This window comes from Phoxinus phoxinus (assembly GCF_949152265.1).
Source record: "Phoxinus phoxinus genome assembly, chromosome: 24".
NCBI classification, from domain to species: domain Eukaryota; kingdom Metazoa; phylum Chordata; class Actinopteri; order Cypriniformes; family Leuciscidae; genus Phoxinus; species Phoxinus phoxinus.
Window position 1 is genome coordinate 16,881,657 of NC_136899.1, and position 20,405 is coordinate 16,902,061.

Sequence of the window (20,405 nt, forward strand, 5' to 3'; positions counted from 1 at the left end):
GATAAGAATGTAAAAATTAGTACATTGAAATGCAATGCAAGTCGCTTTGGATAAAAGTGTCTGCCAAATGCATAAATGTAAATGTATTTATTGATCTTTAGTGATTCAAAATGTATGCCTCATATGTTTTCTCACTTGCAGTGAGAAGGGGCCTTTGTTTGATGATTTACTATGGTTGTGAGTCAGTAGGTGTAAGGAAAAGCAAATGGTCAAGGGGTCATCTTGAGTGCATTTGAACTTTATAGCCTAAGGGGTCAAGGGGGCATTTACCTCCCAGGACCAGTGTAAGCGTTAATAGACAAACAAACTGGTATCTCTCCTGTGAGGGGAGGGAAGAAAGAAGGCCTTGAAGGAAATAAATATAAAACAGGATGGCACTGCTTCTCTTTATCGCTCCTCACTGACTCACGTATGTGTATTGGTGACAAGGATCTCTCTTGCAAGAGAATAAATACTTTTATAAACTTTAATTTGGACTCAGAGTGTCTCTTACTCAGTGATGATGTTTGTTTGAAAGAATTTGCCACAACAAATTTATTCACAGACCGCCCCGTTTCAATGTAGTTATGTCTGTTGTATCAGCTCAGAACATGAGCAGAGATTCACACACTTCTCACAAAATGGACAATACAGGTAAGTGCCTGCGCTACCTCCAGGGCCGGATTAACCATTAGGGCAATTGGGCAATTGCCCAGGGGCCCAGGACATCTAAGGGGCCCTGGGCACCGTCAAATATTATGTCAAATATTATGATTAAAATGTCTCCACGATCTGCTTTTGAAGAAATATCGTAGGATCGTGCATTCTATCAGTTTGCAGTTCTGGCGCCTCCGTCTCAACATACTGTACAGCGCGACGTATATTCACATGAAATGCAGAGGAACGGGACACTGTAGTTTATAAAAATTAATTATTTGCATGTGCTTTAAAGCCTTGCCGGTTAAACATGTCATTCGCTGCTGGTGCGCTGTTCTAACGGGCGCTTTTCTGAGCGCAATAACGTTACACCCGCCGACGCGCACATGCACTAAAAGCCTGTATAACAGCGCCTGTTACTGGACTAAGTTATCTTTCGAGTCTTATTGCTCTAATACTGTCAAATACACACAAAGGTTTACATAAACAAAGTTGGTTATGTCTAAAGTGAAAGAACAGTAGAAAAAAATAAGAAACAAATCTGATTGTCAAATGTGTGTATATTAGACTCGTCGCGGGCAGATCTTAAAGTGACAGTAGCCCTAATAGTAAACATGCTGCCGCTTGTCCTTAAAGGGACAGTTACCCAAAAATAAAAATGATGTCATTATTTACTCACTCACTCTAATGTTGTTCCAAACCTGTATTCATTTCTTTCTTGTGCACAAAAGAAGATATTTTGAGGAGTGTGGCTAACCGGGCGGTTGCTGGTCCCCATTGACCATAGTAGGAAAAAGACTATTATGGAAGTCACTGGGGTACATCAACTGTTTGGTATACCCACATTCCTCCAAATAACTTTTATTTTCAACAGAAGAGGGAGACTTATTCGGGTTTGAAACGGCTTGAGAGAGTAGGCTAAATGATGACAATTAAAAATGTCCCTGTTAATAAAACAACAAAATACAAAGAGTAAATCCCTCACTCTTGACTGAGAACTTTAATAGTAGCTTTAATAAGAATCAATGTACAATTTATACAGTGAAGTCTATGTTGTGTTTTATTTTCATATTTCATATGGGGGGGGGTCCTACAAGTCATTGTGCCCAGGGGCCTCTGAACTCTTAATCCGGCCCTGGCTACCTCTGATCTGCACTGCTGAATTGCACGAGTTTAATTAGGTCCGGTGTAATAAGTGTGACAAGGGAGCCAACTCATTTATATGACATCACCTAGATGATTAGCTGTGTTACACAGCCAAAAATTCAAACTACTCAAGCACCTCAGGTGTTTAGGGCTTGTTATCAATACACAAAGAGCGTACTGCAGCCCACTCAGAGTATCTCATTCCTGGGAATAGAGCTAAAATCAGTCTCAATGCGGGCTCCCACCTTCAAGGGAGCACCTTACATTTTGATCATCTCCTTCACATCATCAAACTAGGAAAATCACTGCCTTTAAAGGGTTTTCAAAGAACATTTGGGTTGATGATGGCACCCTCATCTTTATGCCCGTCCGTTCCATACGTGGCCACTTCAACTTTGGCTAAAGCCCATGTCCCACGGAATGCGTGGCGGATTGGTAAGGCATGTCAAGGTGACCCGCAGCTGCATCCGGAATTAATGATGCATGTTTAAATAAATGAAATAAATTTAAATAAACAACTTAATAATAAATATGAAATAATGCATGGGTGTTTGTTCACCTAAATATGCCACATAAATATCCCCTCATTTAAACTAAAAGTGATAGTGAAATTTACTGTGAATTGTTTATTCAGATAATTACAACTAAATGTCAGGTCTACAAACAACTGCAAGTAACTGATGATAAGTAATCATAAATCAGACCAAAAATTCTGCAAAAGCAAACTTTATGAGTTCAAGTGAACCATTGCATTTTACACAATTACATCACTAGAAATGTTAATATCACTCTTACACCACTGTTACAGTGATCTTTACTGATTGAAGGGGAAAGGACATAGGTCTTACAAAAATATACTGTGGATTGCATTTAAATATACAATGAATGTGCAATACAGGAAATATTTACAAGCACTAGTGTCTCCAGTGATGTAAAGACTGCATTCAGCTTCTAATAGGCCTGTAGTGTTAATATATAGATACGTTTCACTGGTCTCTGAGTTTACAAAATATCTTAAAAGATTCTAAATAATTTGAGGAGTAAGTGTCAAAACAAAGTATGTGGACTAGTACCTCGTGAGTCAGAATGGGAATAAACATGTTTTAATCTAACTATAGCCAGGCAAATAAAACAAAAATAATTAACTATTCTTAATTATATATACAAAATTTCATCAAAAGTGATACTAATATTTCCTACAAGATGTTATAATCTACACATTTTGTATAGGTTATATCCTTGTGGTAGCAGATTCTAGTGGATTAATTTATTCATTAAAAAAAATTAAAACAATGGAAAAAAAAATGCACAGCTATACTTATTTGAAAAACAAAGTATGTTGGACCTAAAAACAATAATTTGACAGCAGAGTCAAGGTGTATTCCTCTAGGAATGATTAGAACGAAGCCTTGGACATTACGTTTCCTCATTAGCAACGTGAACCCATGAATCTTCTGTGCAAAAACATGAAAGTACTTGCAAAAAGCACCTCTCAGGTATCCAGCCGTAGACAATGAGGAATACAGAGAGAACCGGTGATAAATAACTAAGCAATTGTTGTGTCACGTCTGAATATAGTTTCTAAACTATTGTAAACCATTAAATTTTACAACAAGTTGTAGCTGATACGTAGTGATCATCTTGCCGATGAGGAATTATATAAGAAGGCATAGAGCTGCAAGAATCTCAGCTCATTTTTGTTGATTATACTTTGGTCCTTTGCCTTTTTAAAATGTATACCTTTGTAGACAAAAATGACCACTTCCTTTAATATGCATTAAAAGTCCCTCTGTTGACCTCCTCATATGTGTCCTGTGGGTCAAATGTTCACTCATCTGATTCATACCTGTGAAGGGAATATAATGCAACAAATTCACAAAAATATTGGATTTAAAACAAATGAGTTTTATGACATTTCAGTGGTGGTCATAACATCCAAAGTGATATTATACCTTTGTAGTCTCTTTCTCAGATCTTTAATATGTTCATTCTTTTTAGTGAGAATCTCCTTCATGTTGCGGTATGCAGCAGTCTGCTGAAATTTCTTTTCCAGTTCCTTAATTGGTAAATAAACACAAAATGCATTATCAAACGTATAAAGCTTCACTGATTTATGAATAAACCACTGATTTGTGATACCTTAAAAGTTCTTAAGATATTTTTTTTCAGCTATTGTAAGTTATAAAACATATAAATATTAAATAATAATGTGTAATTATGTATAATAATTATAATCATAAATAATTACATTTATATATATTCAAATGTATTATTGTCAGAATAAATAATTAATTGGGTGAAACTTAAAGATTATGGTTCAGACTGAAGCTGTTTTTTTACTGTCATCTGTTTTTTTGAGTAGCCAAAGCAAAACTAAATCAAATTTCCAATTGTGATCAGGGCCCGTAATTTATCAAGCTTCTCAAAGTACCATTTTAGTCTTAACTGCTGAGAATTCATGAAATTTACTCCTACTTTCAAACTTAAGTATTATTTTATTTTATTATTCCTCTCCCATGATTCCGTAGTCCTAACGTGGCCGTAGGTTATATGGAACCGTGGGTGCTGAACGGAAATTGCCTTCGCATACGAACTCCGCGATCTTTCTCCACCGTTTCCTGTCCTTATGCCTTGTTGGCATAATCGGGTGAAATACCATACGCTGCTAGGTTGTTTGATCCACGCTTTTTAGGTGCATTTCTTAATACTTTCCAGTATGATCTTTGGGGGGTACCCTTCCGGTCGTAGTGTGTTCCATAAGGCTGGGCGGTGCGTGCTGTCGAAGGCTGCAGAGAAATCAATGAAAACCATCACTGTTCTTTTGCCACATTGGACCCTCTCTTCTAGAAGTTGGCGATGGGAGAAGATCTGATCGTTCTTCTCTAGCCGCTTCCTCACGGCGTTTAAGCATCCGACGGTGAATGATCTTCATGAACACCTTACCAATGATCGACAGGAGACTAATGCCACGATAGTTATTGCACTCAGACTTGTCCCCTTTCTTGGAAATCGAACTCCTAGGAACTCCGCCTGGGGACAACACATCCCTTGCTAGCCCGGAAAAAGGAGGAGGGTTGACCAGCTGCCCACTGGTCGTAAAACCTAGGCTCGAATCTGAATGGATAAAACTTAAGTATAAAAGCAAGTTATCAAATTTCTTAAAGTTAAGAATCACTCTTAATCTCCCAGTTATTTAAGACAACTCGAGAGGTCTCTCAAGTGGTTAGGAGTTGCCAGTGATGGCTTGTGATGGCACTGAGGAGACAGAGACGTGCACAAATCTTTCAGGAGAGGACGAATGTTTTGAATGTTTGACGACAAGCAGTTAATCAAACGGAATTGTTTATATACCGTGCAATTTATAAGCGAAAATGTGATACGCACTATATGGCATCAGTGGTTAAATTGGCTTTTATAGGGAGGGGGAGCCCTTCTTTACGGTGAATGGTCATCATTTAAATTCACGCTGTAAAACGACTTGTTGTTGTTGTGTTTTTACTTTGAGTATTAATGTGTAAGGTAGAGTTGAGTAGTTATTCAAACAAAGATAAATACTTTACAATTCACTTACTTCATTATTATTTTTTGCGCAGGTTTTTATAGCTAAAAACCGGAAAAAGTGCTCCTACTAGGGGGGTTGGGGGGCATGCCCTGCATGTTTCAAACAATGCAATAATTCTTTGTCCGGAGGCATATGAGCAATTAGTATGGGCATCAAATATCAATTTCATCTATTTTTTCTTTCCTAAATTAATCAATATTTGTGGACTAATCTGATCATTTAATCAATGGTTCAATTGCTCACTCATAAAGACAGTTACTTGTCGCTGCCTTCTGGCTTAATGATGCAAGTTGCGCAAACACGAACAAGCGGAGTGATACAAACAGGGAAAAGTCGAACACATTCGAGGTAACGTTATACAAATATATTTATAGAATAATAATGGCAATATATTTAATAGGGTGCTTGTGCTGTTAAATTAAGATTGTAGTATCCACTGTCTTTGATCAAACTGATTATTTCTGTCGGTCATTTAAAACTTCTATCGAAAAACAGCTGTTTATACTTGCATTTTATCTGGCACTATATGACCATAAACTGAAGTGAAGCGTCGCGTTGGGATTCGCACACGGCTCGCGCTCCTGATGGAGCTTGCTTTGATTGGACTCAAACATTTTGACATTGACGAGCGGTGTTTGAGTGCTGAAGCAGCTCAAATGAGAAGGTCAGTTATCGTCGCGATGGGCGAATCAGCACCAAGTTAGAGTTAATATTAGCCAATTATTTCACAACTTTCATTATATACACTCAACAAAATGTATATATTTGGTGCTCAAGGAAACAGAGCTGAGCTCCGGCAGGGTGTGTTGTGGACCCGAGGAGGCGGAGCTGCGCTCCGGCCCAATTTAACCTCTGTATGGCGTGTATATAATCCTAATAATCCTACCCAAACGTATAATACGCACGTAGCCCAGACCACTAATCCTACCCAAGGGGTTTACAGTACGGATTATATGAACGTAAAAACAAATTTTCGCGATAAACGCAATGAGTGCTATAAAGACGCATTTCATGAGATCGGGTTGGTATATCATTACCTATTCTCTTGATAATTATTTATTGTCAAATGTGTGTAAACTCATCTCAGGAAATTCACCATTCAATCTGAATTTATCTGAGAATATTCTTAAATAAGGAAATCAACTCAGTGATTGGTCCATGCCAATGTCGTCATCCAAAATCTCGTTTGTGGCACAGCAAAGTGTCGTGAATAATCTCTAAGACTGACACTTAAGATTTAGTCCTACACTGACAGAGATGCTTGATAACTAACTTTTAAGCACAGCTTTGAGCCAATAATTTTTTTTACTCTTAAGTCAATTCTTAGCAGTGTTCTTGGGAGTAATTCTCAGAGGCTTGATAAATACGGGCCCTGATTTCATTCATATGTGGAAATATACTGAATACGTATCTGATTTTTGCATTGTGATTTCAGTGCGAACAGTCAGGTCAGAATTCAGATTAGTGTTTGATAAGCGCTTCAGCACTGAATCAGAATTTGCAACATGCAAGTGGCCTTAATACCTTCTCAGCAAGGGAAAGTTGCTCTTGGACACGGAGTAGGTCATGTTTAGCGGATACCAGGCTGTCTTGCAGGTCGTTCTGAGAAGCAACATTGGCATTCAGGGTCTTTTCAAAGTCAGCCTGCATTGCTGCAACTGTGCCTTCCAGATTTGTGATCTCCTGAGCACACATTGCAAACTACCAACGAAAAAAAGGTCTTTAAATATTTAGTCAATTTTACTGCTTTTTCTAAACTACAAAAAAAAAAAAAACCTTTACAACACATAAAGTACTGTGCACTTGACAGATATAAATAAATAAATAAATAAACAAATAAACAAATAAAACAGCACATACCACAGAGTTCCCACGAAGCCAAACAGAAAGTCAAAACGGAAATGATGAGAAATAAAATCTTATAAACAAAATAAGAGAAGTCATATTGCCAACGAAGGGAAATCACTCTCTGTGTGTTCACATGGGCATTGACAAAGGCTCAAACTTAATCCAAATGCCTACTATGGAATCAAATCCATGCCACATATATTTGCAAAACAATAAAGTATATGTCTACCGATAATGAAGGAGCTGAAGGCTAAAACTGCCAACTTGGCTAAGTGTGTGGTATATTTTATACCTGATGATCTCCTTGGCTTTTTTGAAGGGATTTCAAGGCTCTCTCTGCTTTGGACTTGTCATCTAGAGCACTCATGGCCTACAAAGCAATCATTATAAAGGCATGAGAGATAATAATGTACTAAAAAGTGGTGCCCAAAACTATTTTGTGGTATTATGTGGTACCACAATTAATAATGTCTGAATGGCATGGCATTAGAAACAAAATATCAAACCAAGTGGCTTTTATTTTAAAGAAACACAGCACAAGCTCACTTTTAAAGCAAAACATTTCACAAAATATGTCTGTTTGGTTTTATATGAGAAAAGAATGTTGTTCAGGGTGCAAATACTTTCTGGGGCCACAGTATGTATCACGTTTACCAATAAACTAAGACATTCTGGGTTTTTACTATTATTATTTTCATAATTTCTTTACCTGAGATTCCAAAGTTCTGAGTCTAGCTTTCAATCTGTCATTGTCCTCTTGTAGTCTGGAAATCTCCTAAAATTTAAAAAGTTAAAGACTTTCTCTGTTAGTGTTTATTTAAACAGTACATGTGTACTTGTTCGAATTTAATAAGAAATTACCTTCTGGAGTAGTTCAGAAACACCTCCTTCATTCAACGGTGCTAATTTTGGCTTACTGGATTCCTGATGTACCTAAAAGCACAAAGATGATGTTGAAGGTAGTAGCTCACCATGGAGAAGCATTCTTAAAATATAGTCCTTGTTTTTGTCTTTGATTATTTAGGACACATACATTTTTTTTATCAGAATTAGCATTGTGGTTCATCGGCTTTGAAGCCTTAAAGGATTAGTTCACTTTTAAAATGAAAATTCTGTCATCATATACTCACCCTTAAAGGGATAGTTCACTTTAAAATGAAAATTCTGTCATCATTTACTCACCCTCAAGTTGTTTCAAACCTGTATTAATTTATTTTTTCTGCTGAACACAAAGAAAGATATTTTGAAGAATGTCAGAAACCAAACAGTAGTCTGTACCCATTGACTTCCATAGTAGGAAAAAAAAATACTATGGAAGTCAATGGGTACAGACTACTGTTTGGTTTCTGACATTCTTCAAAATATCTTTCTTTGTGTTCAGCAGAAAAAATAAATGAATACAGGTTTGAAACAACTTGAGGGTGAGTAAATTATGACAGAATTTTCATTTTAAAGTGAACTATCCCTTTAAGTTGTTTCAAACCTGTATGAATTTCTTTTCTCTGCTGAACACAAAGGAAGATATTTAGAAGAATGTCAGTAACCAGATTTTTTTGGTTCCCATTGACTTCCATAGTAGGAAAAAAATATACTATGGAAGTCAATGGGAACCAAAAACTGTCTGATAACTGACATTCTTCTAAATATCTTCCTTTGTGTTCAGCAGAGGAAAGAAATTCATACAAGTTTGAAACAACTTAAGGGTGAGTATATGATGACAGAATTTTCACTTTAAAAGTGAAGTAATCCTTTAAATATGCTCATCTAATGTACTTCTAAATTTGCTAAATAAACAATGCATTTCATGGAATTTTTTCATTTGAACTCATGAGCATGACAGAAACTAAAGTTATATGGCCACAAGATGTTAAGGGAAGTTATGTTTTGACTTTATATTTGCTGTTATCATCAGACTAGCATGAAAAGCTGTTCTTAAGAACATCACAAGCCATGACAATCAAGAACGACAAAAGGCGTATGCCACACTTTAACCTGCAAAATGTGTGAATTTTGTGCAGGCTGCTACAAATAAAACAACTTACCGGTAATAACTGACTACACCTATCAGAGACAGATGTCTCCTGTCCAGACCTGCAATGGGCTCACCTTGCTGTTGGGTTTGAAATCAGTCTTCTCAAACTCAGCTACTTGTTCCAGTAACTCTCTAATGAGATAAGAAATGGGGGGGGGGGGTTATTTCAGCTCCAAAAAGACAAAAACAATCATAATAGTAGCCATTCGACCGTCCATTCTCTCCAGCCTTTCTCTTCAGAATACTTTTGTACATTATGTAGGACAATGTACATCAATATTAGGGAAAGAGTGGCTGAAATTATATAGCTCAAAATATATAATGGACTTTTTAATGGACATTAAGGAAAACATAAATAATGAAAACATTTATAATTACTTTTTTTAAATGTTTTCATACATTTTAATACATTTAAGTTGATGTTACGTGTTAATGTAAGCCACAGAAAAGACACATCAATGACACAAAAGCAGATGCACCTGCTCGGATTCTCTGTTGTGGGTGGAGTCAAAGAAGGGAAAGAGAAAAAGAGCCTCTAAAAAAACACACGTCAGATACATGATTCTAAATGGAAATTAAACCCCCTCCTTCTTCTGAAAACAGTTTGTGGTAGGCAAAACATTTGGCTGTGCCTGCGGTCTGTGAAGATTACGGTGAACACATGCAGATATGGGTGTTTTCCCTGTGTGAGGCCCATCCCTGATGTAACAAGGAGGGAGGATCATACACAAACACATACAGCTGTTTATACAAGTAATGGAGAGGAAACACACTTAGCCACAAACACCATCATAGCGACCTGTTACAGTAAACAAAAGTAAAAGCGTTTACGTGTGTGAATGCTGCTTAGCTCTCTCAGATCTGTGTTTGTAATTTTTACTGTTGTTGGTCAAATTTAGTTCAGTACTGACCACACTACAGTGCATAATTTTAAAAGGAAAAAAAAAATATATATTCTACTCATCTACAAAATCAATAATAAAAGCAGCCTATCACACTATATTCCAAGTCTTCTAAAGTCATACAATAGCTCTGTGTGAGGATTAGAGTGAAGAAGGGAAAAACTAATGGGTTTAAACAACCATTAGGTAAACCACCTAATGATGACTTAATTTTGGTGAATTATCCCTATGGATAAAGTGGTTCTAAACATAATTTCCTCAAGTTTGTATGTTCTACATTAAAAATCAATACTGATTGGGGAAAGAAATATAATTTGTTTACTCATATTTTTAGCATTTTAATTTAGATTAGAGTTAGATCATTTTAATAATTATTAATAATGTTTGCTGAGGCACCCTAGAGGGATCAAGCCAAATGGTCGAAAACCGTGGTCTTTAAGCATTTACTATAACAGAATGAGGTTAACAGGCAATGTTGAACAGTTCTTTACTTTTTAAACCATCTTTAACCATTCTTTCACTTATCTCTTCTTGACAGACCACTTCTTTTTTTTCTTCAAAGGACACATCATGCATATGGCCATTCACATAGCGTCACGGTATTTATTAAAAAAGTATGCTAATCGTTAAGTTTCTTTCAAGTGAGAAACTTCTTGCATAATTACCTATTTCTCCTGGGTTATTTACCTATTTAAGTAAATATAAATAATCATAATATTAATAATATTTATAAAACATTTTAAATATGAGTATAGTTATATGTGTATGACTATATACATATTAGTGAATTATTGTACGGGCCCATTCACACCAAGATATAAATATAATATATATTTAAAAACTAACAACTAATTTAATTTACACCATTTAAATTAAACTTCCATATAAACCTCTGTGTCTTATAACTTATGTAAATTTAAACCAGTTTTGCTCTCATTTATTAGGGATGTTGTTGCACATTTAAAACATACTTCCTCTTCGAATGATGTGCTTCTCCCAAACTGTTTGTCAAGCTCATTTATACTATTGGACCAAGCATTCTCTCTCTAAGAGACTTTTTTTTTTTTTTTAGTTGAAGGGGTTTAATGGTAATAGATCACTTCTGAAAACTTTTTATTCATCCTTTGTTGAGTCAATTTTAACCTTTGCTATGATCTGTTGGTTTGGCAATTTGAGTGTAATTAACAAAAACAGACTGGGGAAAAACTGTAAACATATGTCGGAAAATAATTGCCACTGATCTAACCCATTGAGCATGTGTACGAGGCCAGAGCTACACAGAGGGCAATGGCCATTTTGGCTAACATCACTCACCCACTACACTTTTGCCTCCTACCATCAGGAAGGAGGTATACCTACCGAAATGTGCCAGGTCCAACAGATATCTGATATCATTTGTACCATCAGCTGTTGGGTTTCTCAACAAACTATAGGTACATGTGTATTTATGTTTTTATCTATTTAAGGCAGCAAGTGGGCATCCAAGGAACTGCCCTAAGTTGGTTTGCCTCTTATCTTCAAAATATAACCTTTTTCTGTTAAAATGGGAAACTTCTTGTCATCAATAGCTTCTATTACATGTGGGGTCCCTCAAGGTTCCATTCTTGGATCTATTTTTAAGAAACATAGTATTTTGTATCACTTTTATGCTGATGACACACAGATGCACTTGCCTATAAAGTCTGGAAACTATATATGTGGTAAATCAATCATTGAATGTCTTAAAGATGTAAAATGCTGGATGAGTAATAACTTTCTTCAGTTAAGGCGAGACACAGCAGGCAAAAACATAGTTTTTTTTTTTTCACTGGTCAATTTTGAGATTTTGGACTATTTGTCTTCAATAACATGTCTTCTTTCAGACAGAAAGTCCAAAATACACATTTAGGTCTTTATTTTACTACACTTTGTCTGTTTGTGTGTGTAGATTTCACCTAAATTCATCAAAAGTTGGCGTTCTAAATCATCACGCTGCTCCGCGATCGCTGTCTGCACCCTGTCATCACATATACCGTTAGAAAACTCTCTCTCTCCATTGCAATGCTGTCGGATCCAAATATGGTAATTTCCTGTTTATCAGCAACCAATCATGAAAGTAAAATGGGCTATTTAACTCGAAATGCTCGTTCAGAATCGTCACGTGACGCGCTCTGACATTTCATACTATTTGTATTTATAAGTGATTCTTTCTTATACGACAGGCTTAAAGTTTGTTGTCATACCATGACAGTTTCGACTGCTGACTCTGCAGTCATCTTCAGAAGCATCACGTGATGTTGCTGTGACATATTTTGTTTTTGTCATTCCACCTGTATTATGATGGACTGTTGATGTGTTGTTGTAATGTGTTGTTTTGGATGTTGTGATCAGTGATGGATGAAGCAATAATGAGTTAAACAGTGTGATACATGGATTTTACTTGGACCTAAAAGCATATTTTGTCTGTAATTCATGGCTTTCAATAGAAAATATATATATATAAATAAATATAGCTGCAAGCAGCGATTACGGGCACAAGCCGGTGGCACCGCCACCCCGGTGCCTTTAGTTGCACTAAAGGCACCGAGGTGGCGGTGCCACCGGCTTGGGCCCTCCATCGCTGCTTGCAGCTATATTTATTTATATATATATATATATATATATATATATATATAAACCGCCACCCCGGTGCCTTTAGGGTTCCTGTGCACGACGGGCAATAACGTAACTCCGCTTTGACTGTCGAGAAGAAGTCTGCTTTAGAGCTTGCATCAGTGTGGGTTCTGCAAAAGTGCACATCGAGGGCACATATCAACCACAAAGTATGTGTGAGCACCCTTCTGAAACCTAAAATGAAAAATTAGACACCCTACAGTCTCATGGACTTAACGGACACATGAAATCAGCAGCCATTGTAAGTACACAACACCGAAAATTCCTATGAAGTGTGGTATATATATTCATTGAAATTACTGTACTTTAAAACACTTGTTTAAAAGAAAAAACACATGTATACATAGTATAAAACACTAGATGGCACAATATACCTATTTTTAATAGAGTCTTTCTGCCCCCCTCCCCACACACACAGAGACAGAGGGGCAATCTGTGTGTGTGCCCTCCCTCCCCTCCCCACACAGACACACACCAGGGTGTCAGACAGACAGACGGACACACACACACGCACACACACACACGCACACACACGCACGCACACACACGCACGCACACACACACACAGAATGGCAGGGGGAACTCTGTCAGAGAGAGACAAAACCACATTCAAACCAAAATATCTGACTTCCTGTTGGTCGGAGCTAATGACTGTAAATGAGAAAGTTGTCCGGCTCGATGTGCACAAAATACATACCGAGTTTTGTGACTGTAGGTAAAACTAACCCCCCCACTTTTGTCAAAAGTAACACACTTCCTGCTGCCAGTTGGTGGCGCTATAACTTTGACTCACATTAGTTACATCCATGTGATCGGCCTCTTACAAAAAAACACACTACTGAAGTTTCATCAAGATCAGTTAATGTATGAAGACGTTATAACACATCGTGTTTCTCTTTTCTCGCCATAAATTCGTTTCCTCGGCACGGCCAAACCGTTCGAGATATCAAAAATCCGTCCGCAATTTAGCATCCTCAATGTCTTGACTTCATGCTGACCGAGTTTGGTGGCGATCGAAAAAATTTTCTAGGAGGAGTATATAAAATTCCAGGGGGATTCGTTTTTAAACAACCCATAATAGCCGACTTCCTGTTGGACTGGCGTAAAACTTAGAGCACGAAAGTTGTTCGGCCCGATTAAATCTATATGTGTACCGAGTTTCATATTATTACATGCAAACGTGTTTGATATACGGACAAGTGTTCGAATCCCATTCCAGGGGGCGCTGTCGAGCCCCCCTGCCACGCCCGGGTACCAGCTTCAGTCCGGCCCTGATGGCCGCAGGTTCTGACCTGTGTGCAAAGTTTCAAGAGTTTTTGAGCACGTTAAGGCCCCCAAAAGTGCCCAAAAGGTAGTAAAATAATAATAAATATAGCTGCAAGCAGCGATTACGGGCCCAAGCCGGTGGCACCGCCACCCTGGTGCCTTTAGTTACACTAAAGGCACCGGGGTGGCGGTGCCCCCGGCTTGGGCCCTCCATCGCTGCTTGCAGCTATATTTATTTATTTATATATATATATATATATATATATATATATATATATAAAGCCGCCACCCCGTTGCCTTTAGGGTTCCTGTGCACGACGGGCAATAACGTAACCCGCTTTGACTGTCGAGAGGGCAATATAGCCCTATGTATCACTCGATTTTATTTAACCAAATGTTTTTTTTACAAAATATGTTATTTATCTGATTCATCCAACCCTATACTGGACTATTTTACTAATACTATATTATATTTCATCGTTTTCATGTCTTGCCCTCAAACATATCTGTTTAATCTGCTTATTTTTAAGTTACACATAATACATTGATTGAAAAAGAAACTCAAACTTTTTGTTTATGGTAATATTATTTGATACAGAAATAAATAAGTGAGACTGTGGGAGTGAGGGGAGGGTAATGACAGCCAAAGGGAGACAGAGACAGATAAGTTTTGAAACTAAAAAAATGACATCCTAACTTTGATAATGTTTAAATATACATAAAAATGCAGCATATCATTAATTGAAATTAGTGTACTTTAAAACACTTGTTTAAAATAAAAAACACATTTATACATAGTATAAAACACTAGATGGCACAATTGTTCATAGTCTTTCTGCTCCCCTCCCCACACACACAGACAGGGGGGCTGTCTGTGTGTGTGCCCTCCCTCCCCTCCCCACACAGACACACACAGGGGGGGCTGTCTATGTGTGTGCCCTCCCTCCCCTCCCCAAACAGACACACACACACACACACACACACACACACACACACACACACACACACACAGAATGGCTGGGGGAACTCTGTCAGAGAGAGACAAAACCACATTCAAACCAAAATATCTGACTTCCTGTTGGTCGGAGCTAATGACTGTAAATCAGAAAGTTGTCCGGCTCGATGTGCACAATATACATACCAAGTTTTGTGACTGTAGGTAAAACTAACCCCCCCACTTTTGTCAAAAGTAACACACTTCCTGCTGCCAGTTGGTGGCGCTATAACTTTGACTCACATTAGTTACATCCATGTGATCGCTCTCTTACAACAAACACGCTACTGAAGTTTCATCAAGATCAATTAATGTATGAAGACGTTATAACACATCGTGTTTCTCGCCATAATTTCGTTTCCTCGCCACGGCCAAACCGTTTTAGATATCAAAAAGCCATCCGCAATTTAGCATCCTCAATGTCTTGACTTCATGCTGACCGAGTTTGGTGAAGATCAAATTAAATTTCTTGGAGGAGTATATAAAATTCCAGGGGCGTGCGTTTTCATACAACCCATAATAGCCGACTTCCTGTTGGGCTGGCGTAAAACTTAGAGCACGAAAGTTGTTCGGCCCGATGAGATCTATATGTGTACCGAGTTTCATACTAATTCATGCAATATTCAGTTTGATATATGGACCAAGTTTTTGGACCCCGTTAAAGGGGGCGCTGTTGAGCCCCCCTGCCACGCCCGGGTACCAGCTTCAGCCCGGCCCTGATGGCCGCAGGTTCTGACCTGTGTGCAAAGTTTCAAGCGTTTTCGAGCACGTTAAGGGCCCCAAAAGTGCCCGAGATTTTGCACACAGCAGAGAAAGGGTTAAAATAAAGCCCCCCCTCCTCTCTCACACACACAGACACTGAGAGAGACTGGCAAAATTCCCATCAAATCACATTCAAACCAAAATATCTGACTTCCTGTTGGTCGGAGCTAATGACTGTAAATTAGAAAGTTGTCCGGCTCGGGGAGATAAATATAAATACCGATTTTTGTTACTGTAGGTAAAACTAATACCCCATTTTTGACTAAAGGTGGCGCTACTGAGCCCCTTACCACGCCCGTTTCTGAAACTTTGCACAAGTGTACTAGGCAATAAATTTAAAGTGTCTGTCGAGTTTCATGCAATTTCAAGCATGTTAAGAGTCTCAAAAACTTTAAAAAAGAATATTAAAGTTTGATGCGTTGCCATGGCAACAGTATTTAAGATATCAATAATCCTTTCACAGGTCTACATCTGCCGTGTGTTTACATTATACACATAAAGTTTGAAGCAAATCGGGTAAAAATAAGAGGGTGATTTTAAAGCATTTTGAAAGTGACACACTTCCTGCTGCCAGTTGGTGGCGCTATAACTTTGACTCACAATAGTCACATCCATGTGATCGGCCTCTTACAGCGAACACACTGCTGAAGTTTCATCAAGATCAATTAATGTATGAGGATGTTATAACACACTTCCTGTTTCCAATATTCGCCATAAATTCGTTTCCTCGCCACGGCCAAACCGTTCGAGATATCAAAAATCCCCTCGCAATTTTTCATCCTCAATGTCTTGACTTCATGCACACCGAGTTTCGTGGTGATTGGTTGAATTTTCTAGGAGGAGTATTTTAAATTCCATTGCATGTGTTTTTTAAACTACGCCAAATAGCCGACTTCCTGTTGGGCTGGGGTAAAAAGTCAGAGCACAAAGGATATATGAACCGATGAGATCTATAAGTGTACTGAGTTTCATATTATTTCATGCAAGAGTGTTTGATTTATGGACCAAGTTTTCGGACCGCGTTCCAGGGGGCGCTGTCGAGCCCCCCTGCCACGCCCGGGTACCAGCTTCAGTCCGGCTCTAATGGCCGCGGGTTCTGACATTTGTGCAAAGTTTCAAGAGTTTTTGAGCACGTTAAGGCCCCCAAAAGTGCCCAAAAGGTAGTAATATAATAATAATGAAGAAATATATATATATATATATATATATATATATATATAAATAAATATAGCTGCAAGCAGCGATTACGGGCCCAAGCCGGTGGCACCGCCACCCCGGTGCCTTTAGTTGCACTAAAGGCACCGAGGTGGCGGTGCCACCGGCTTGGGCCCTCCATCGCTGCTTGCAGCTATATTTATTTATATATATATATATATATATATATATATATATATATATATATATATATATATATATATATATATAAAACCGCCACCCCGGTGCCTTTAGGGTTCCTGTGCACGACGGGCAATAACGTAACTCCGCTTTGACTGTCGAGAAGAAGTCTGCTTTAGAGCTTGCATCAGTGTGGGTTCTGCAAAAGTGCGCATCGAGGGCACATATCAACCACAAAGTATGCGTGAACACCCTTCTGAAACCTAAAATGAAAAATTAGACACCCTACAGTCTCATGGACTTAACGGTAACGGACACATGAAATCAGCAGCCATTGTAAGTACACAAGACCAAAAATTCATATGAAGTGTGGTATATATATTCATTGAAATTACTGTACTTTAAAACACTTGTTTAAAAGAAAAAACACATGTATACATAGTATAAAACACTAGATGGCACAATATACCTATTTTTAATAGAGTCTTTCTGCCCCCCTCCCCACACACACAGAGACAGGGGGGCTGTCAGTGTGTGTGCCCTCCCTCCCCTCCCCACACAGACACACACGGGGGGGGGAGTGTCAGACAGACAGACAGACAGACAGACACACGCACACACGCACACACACACACACACACACACACACACACACACACACAGAATGGCAGGGGGAACTCTGTCGGAGAGAGACAAAACCACATTCAAACCAAAATATCTGACTTCCTGTTGGTCGGAGCTAATGACTGTAAATGAGAAAGTTGTCCGGCTCGATAAGCACAATATACATACCGAGTTTTGTGACTGTAGGTAAAAATAACCCCCCCACTTTAGTCAAAAGCATCTTGAAAGTAACACACTTCCTGCTGCCAGTTGGTGGCGCTATAACTTTGACTCACATTAGTTACATCCATGTGATCGGCCTCTTACAACAAACACGCTACTGAAGTTTCATCAAGATCAGTAAATGTATGAAGACGTTATAACACATCGTGTTTCTCTTTTCTCGCAATAAATTCGTTTCCTCGCCACGGCCAAACCGTTCGAGATATCAAAAATCCGTCCGCAATTTAGCATCCTCCATGTCTTGACTTCATGTTGACTGAGTTTGATGGCGATCGAAAGAATTTTCTAGGAGGAGTATATAAAATTCCAGGGGGATTCGTTTTTAAACAACCCATAATAGCCGACTTCCTGTTGGACTGGCGTAAAACTTAGAGCACGAAAGTTGTTCAGCCCGATGAGATCTATATGTGTACCGAGTTTCATATTATTACATGCAAACGTGTTTGATATATGGACCAAGTTTTCGGACCACGTTCAAGGGGGCGCTGTTGAGCTCCCCTGCCACGCCCGGGTACCAGCTTCAGCCCCGCCCTGATGGCCGCAGGTTCTGACCTGTGTGCAAAGTTTCAAGAGTTTTCGAGCACGTTAAGGGCCCCAAAAGTGCCCGAGATTTGCACACAGCAGAGAAAGGGTTAAAATAAAGCCCCCCTCCTCTCTCACACACACAGACACTGAGAGAGACTGGCAAAATTCCCATCAAATCACATTCAAACCAAAATATCTGACTTCCTGTTGGTCAGAGCTAATGACTGTAAATTAGAAAGTTGTCCGGCTCGGGGAGATAAATATAAATACCGATTTTTGTTACTGTAGGTAAAACTAATACCCCATTTTTGACTAAAGGTGGCGCTACTGAGCCCCTTACCACGCCCGTTTCTGAAACTTTGCACAAGTGTACTAGGCAATAAATGTAAAGTGTCTGTAGAGTTTCATGCAATTTCAAGCATGTTAAGAGTCTCAAAAACTTTAAAAAAGAATATTAAAGTTTGCTGCGTTGCCATGGCAACAGTATTTAAGATATCAATAATCCTTTCACAGGTCTACATCTGCCGTGTGTTTACATTATACACATAAAGTTTGAAGCAAATCGGGTAAAAATAAGAGGGTGATTTTAAAGCATTTCGAAAGTGACACACTTCCTGCTACCAGTTGGTGGCGCTATAACTTTGACTCACAATAGTCACATCCATGTGATCGGCCTCTTACAACAAACACACTGCTGAAGTTTCATCAAGATCAATTAATGTATGAGGATGTTATAACACACTTCCTGTTTCCAATGTTCGCCATAAATTCGTTTCCTCGCCACGGCCAAACCGTTCGAGATATCAAAAATCCCCTCGCAATTTTTCATCCTCCATGTCTTGACTTCATGCACACCGAGTTTCGTTGTGATTGGTTGAATTTTCTAGGAGGAGTATTTTAAATTCCATTGCATGTGTTTTTTAAACTACGCCAAATAGCCGACTTCCTGTTGGGCTGGGGTAAAAAGTCAGAGCACGAAGGATATATGAACCAATGAGATCTATAAGTGTACCGAGTTTCATATTATTTCATGCAAGCGTGTTTGATTTATGGACCAAGTTTTCGGACCGCGTTCCAGGGGGCGCTGTCGAGCCCCCCTGCCACGCCCAGGTACCAGCTTCAGTCCGGCTCTAATGGCCGCGGGTTCTGACCCATGTGCAAAGTTTCAAGAGTTTTTGAGCACGTTAAGAGACCCAAAAGTGCCCGAATAGTCGTAAGAAAAATAATAATAATAATAAATATAAATATAGCTGCAAGCAGCGATTACGGGCCCAAGCCGGTGGCACCGCCACCCCGGTGCCTTTAGTTGCACTAAAGGCACCAGGGTGGCAGTGCCACCGGCTTGGGCCCTCCATCGCTGCTTGCAGCTATATTTATATATATATATATATATATATATATATATATATATATATATATATATATATAAAACCGCCACCCCGGTGCCTTTAGGGTTCCTGTGCACAACGGGCAATAACGTAACTCCGCTTTGATTGTCCAGAAGAAGTCTGCTTTAGAGCTTGCATCAGTGTGGGTTCTGTAAAAGTGCGCATCGAGGGCACATATCAACCACAAAGTATGCGTGAGCACCCTTCCGGAACCTAAAATGAAAAATTAGACACCCTACAGTCTCATGGACTTAACGGACACATGAAATCAGCAGCCATTGTAAGTACACAACACCGAAAATTCCTATGAAGTGTGGTATATATATATATATTACCTTTTTTAAGGGACAAGACAAAGAATTTTACTTGCCTGACCTGATTAGAACAGTGAAAAAAATAAAAAATAAAAATAATCACTAAAACGAGAATTGTTCTGATTTTATTATGATACTCAAAATATTCCACAACAAATCCTTTAAATGTATTGATATTCAGAACAGAACAAGAATAA

General features: G+C 38.6%; 1 protein-coding gene across 3 annotated transcripts in view; it reads right to left on the reverse strand.

Moving 5' to 3' along the window:
- Nucleotides 1-2,492: 2,492 nt before the first annotated feature.
- lztfl1 (leucine zipper transcription factor-like 1) overlaps nt 2,493-20,405 on the reverse strand; it is a 43,906-nt gene continuing 25,993 nt past the window's right edge. For 2 of the 3 annotated variants that reach the window (XM_079602509.1, XM_079602511.1), the window contains 7 exons: nt 9,299-9,356; nt 8,054-8,125; nt 7,902-7,967; nt 7,485-7,562; nt 6,869-7,045; nt 3,735-3,838; nt 2,493-3,628 (listed from right to left, as the gene is read on the reverse strand). In XM_079602509.1, coding sequence (XP_079458635.1) covers nt 3,610-3,628; nt 3,735-3,838; nt 6,869-7,045; nt 7,485-7,562; nt 7,902-7,967; nt 8,054-8,125; nt 9,299-9,356 — 574 coding nt within the window. In that variant the 3' untranslated portion in view covers nt 2,493-3,609. The remainder of the gene's footprint in view (nt 3,629-3,734; nt 3,839-6,868; nt 7,046-7,484; nt 7,563-7,901; nt 7,968-8,053; nt 8,126-9,298; nt 9,357-20,405) is intronic. The other variant, XM_079602510.1, reaches the window with a different exon arrangement.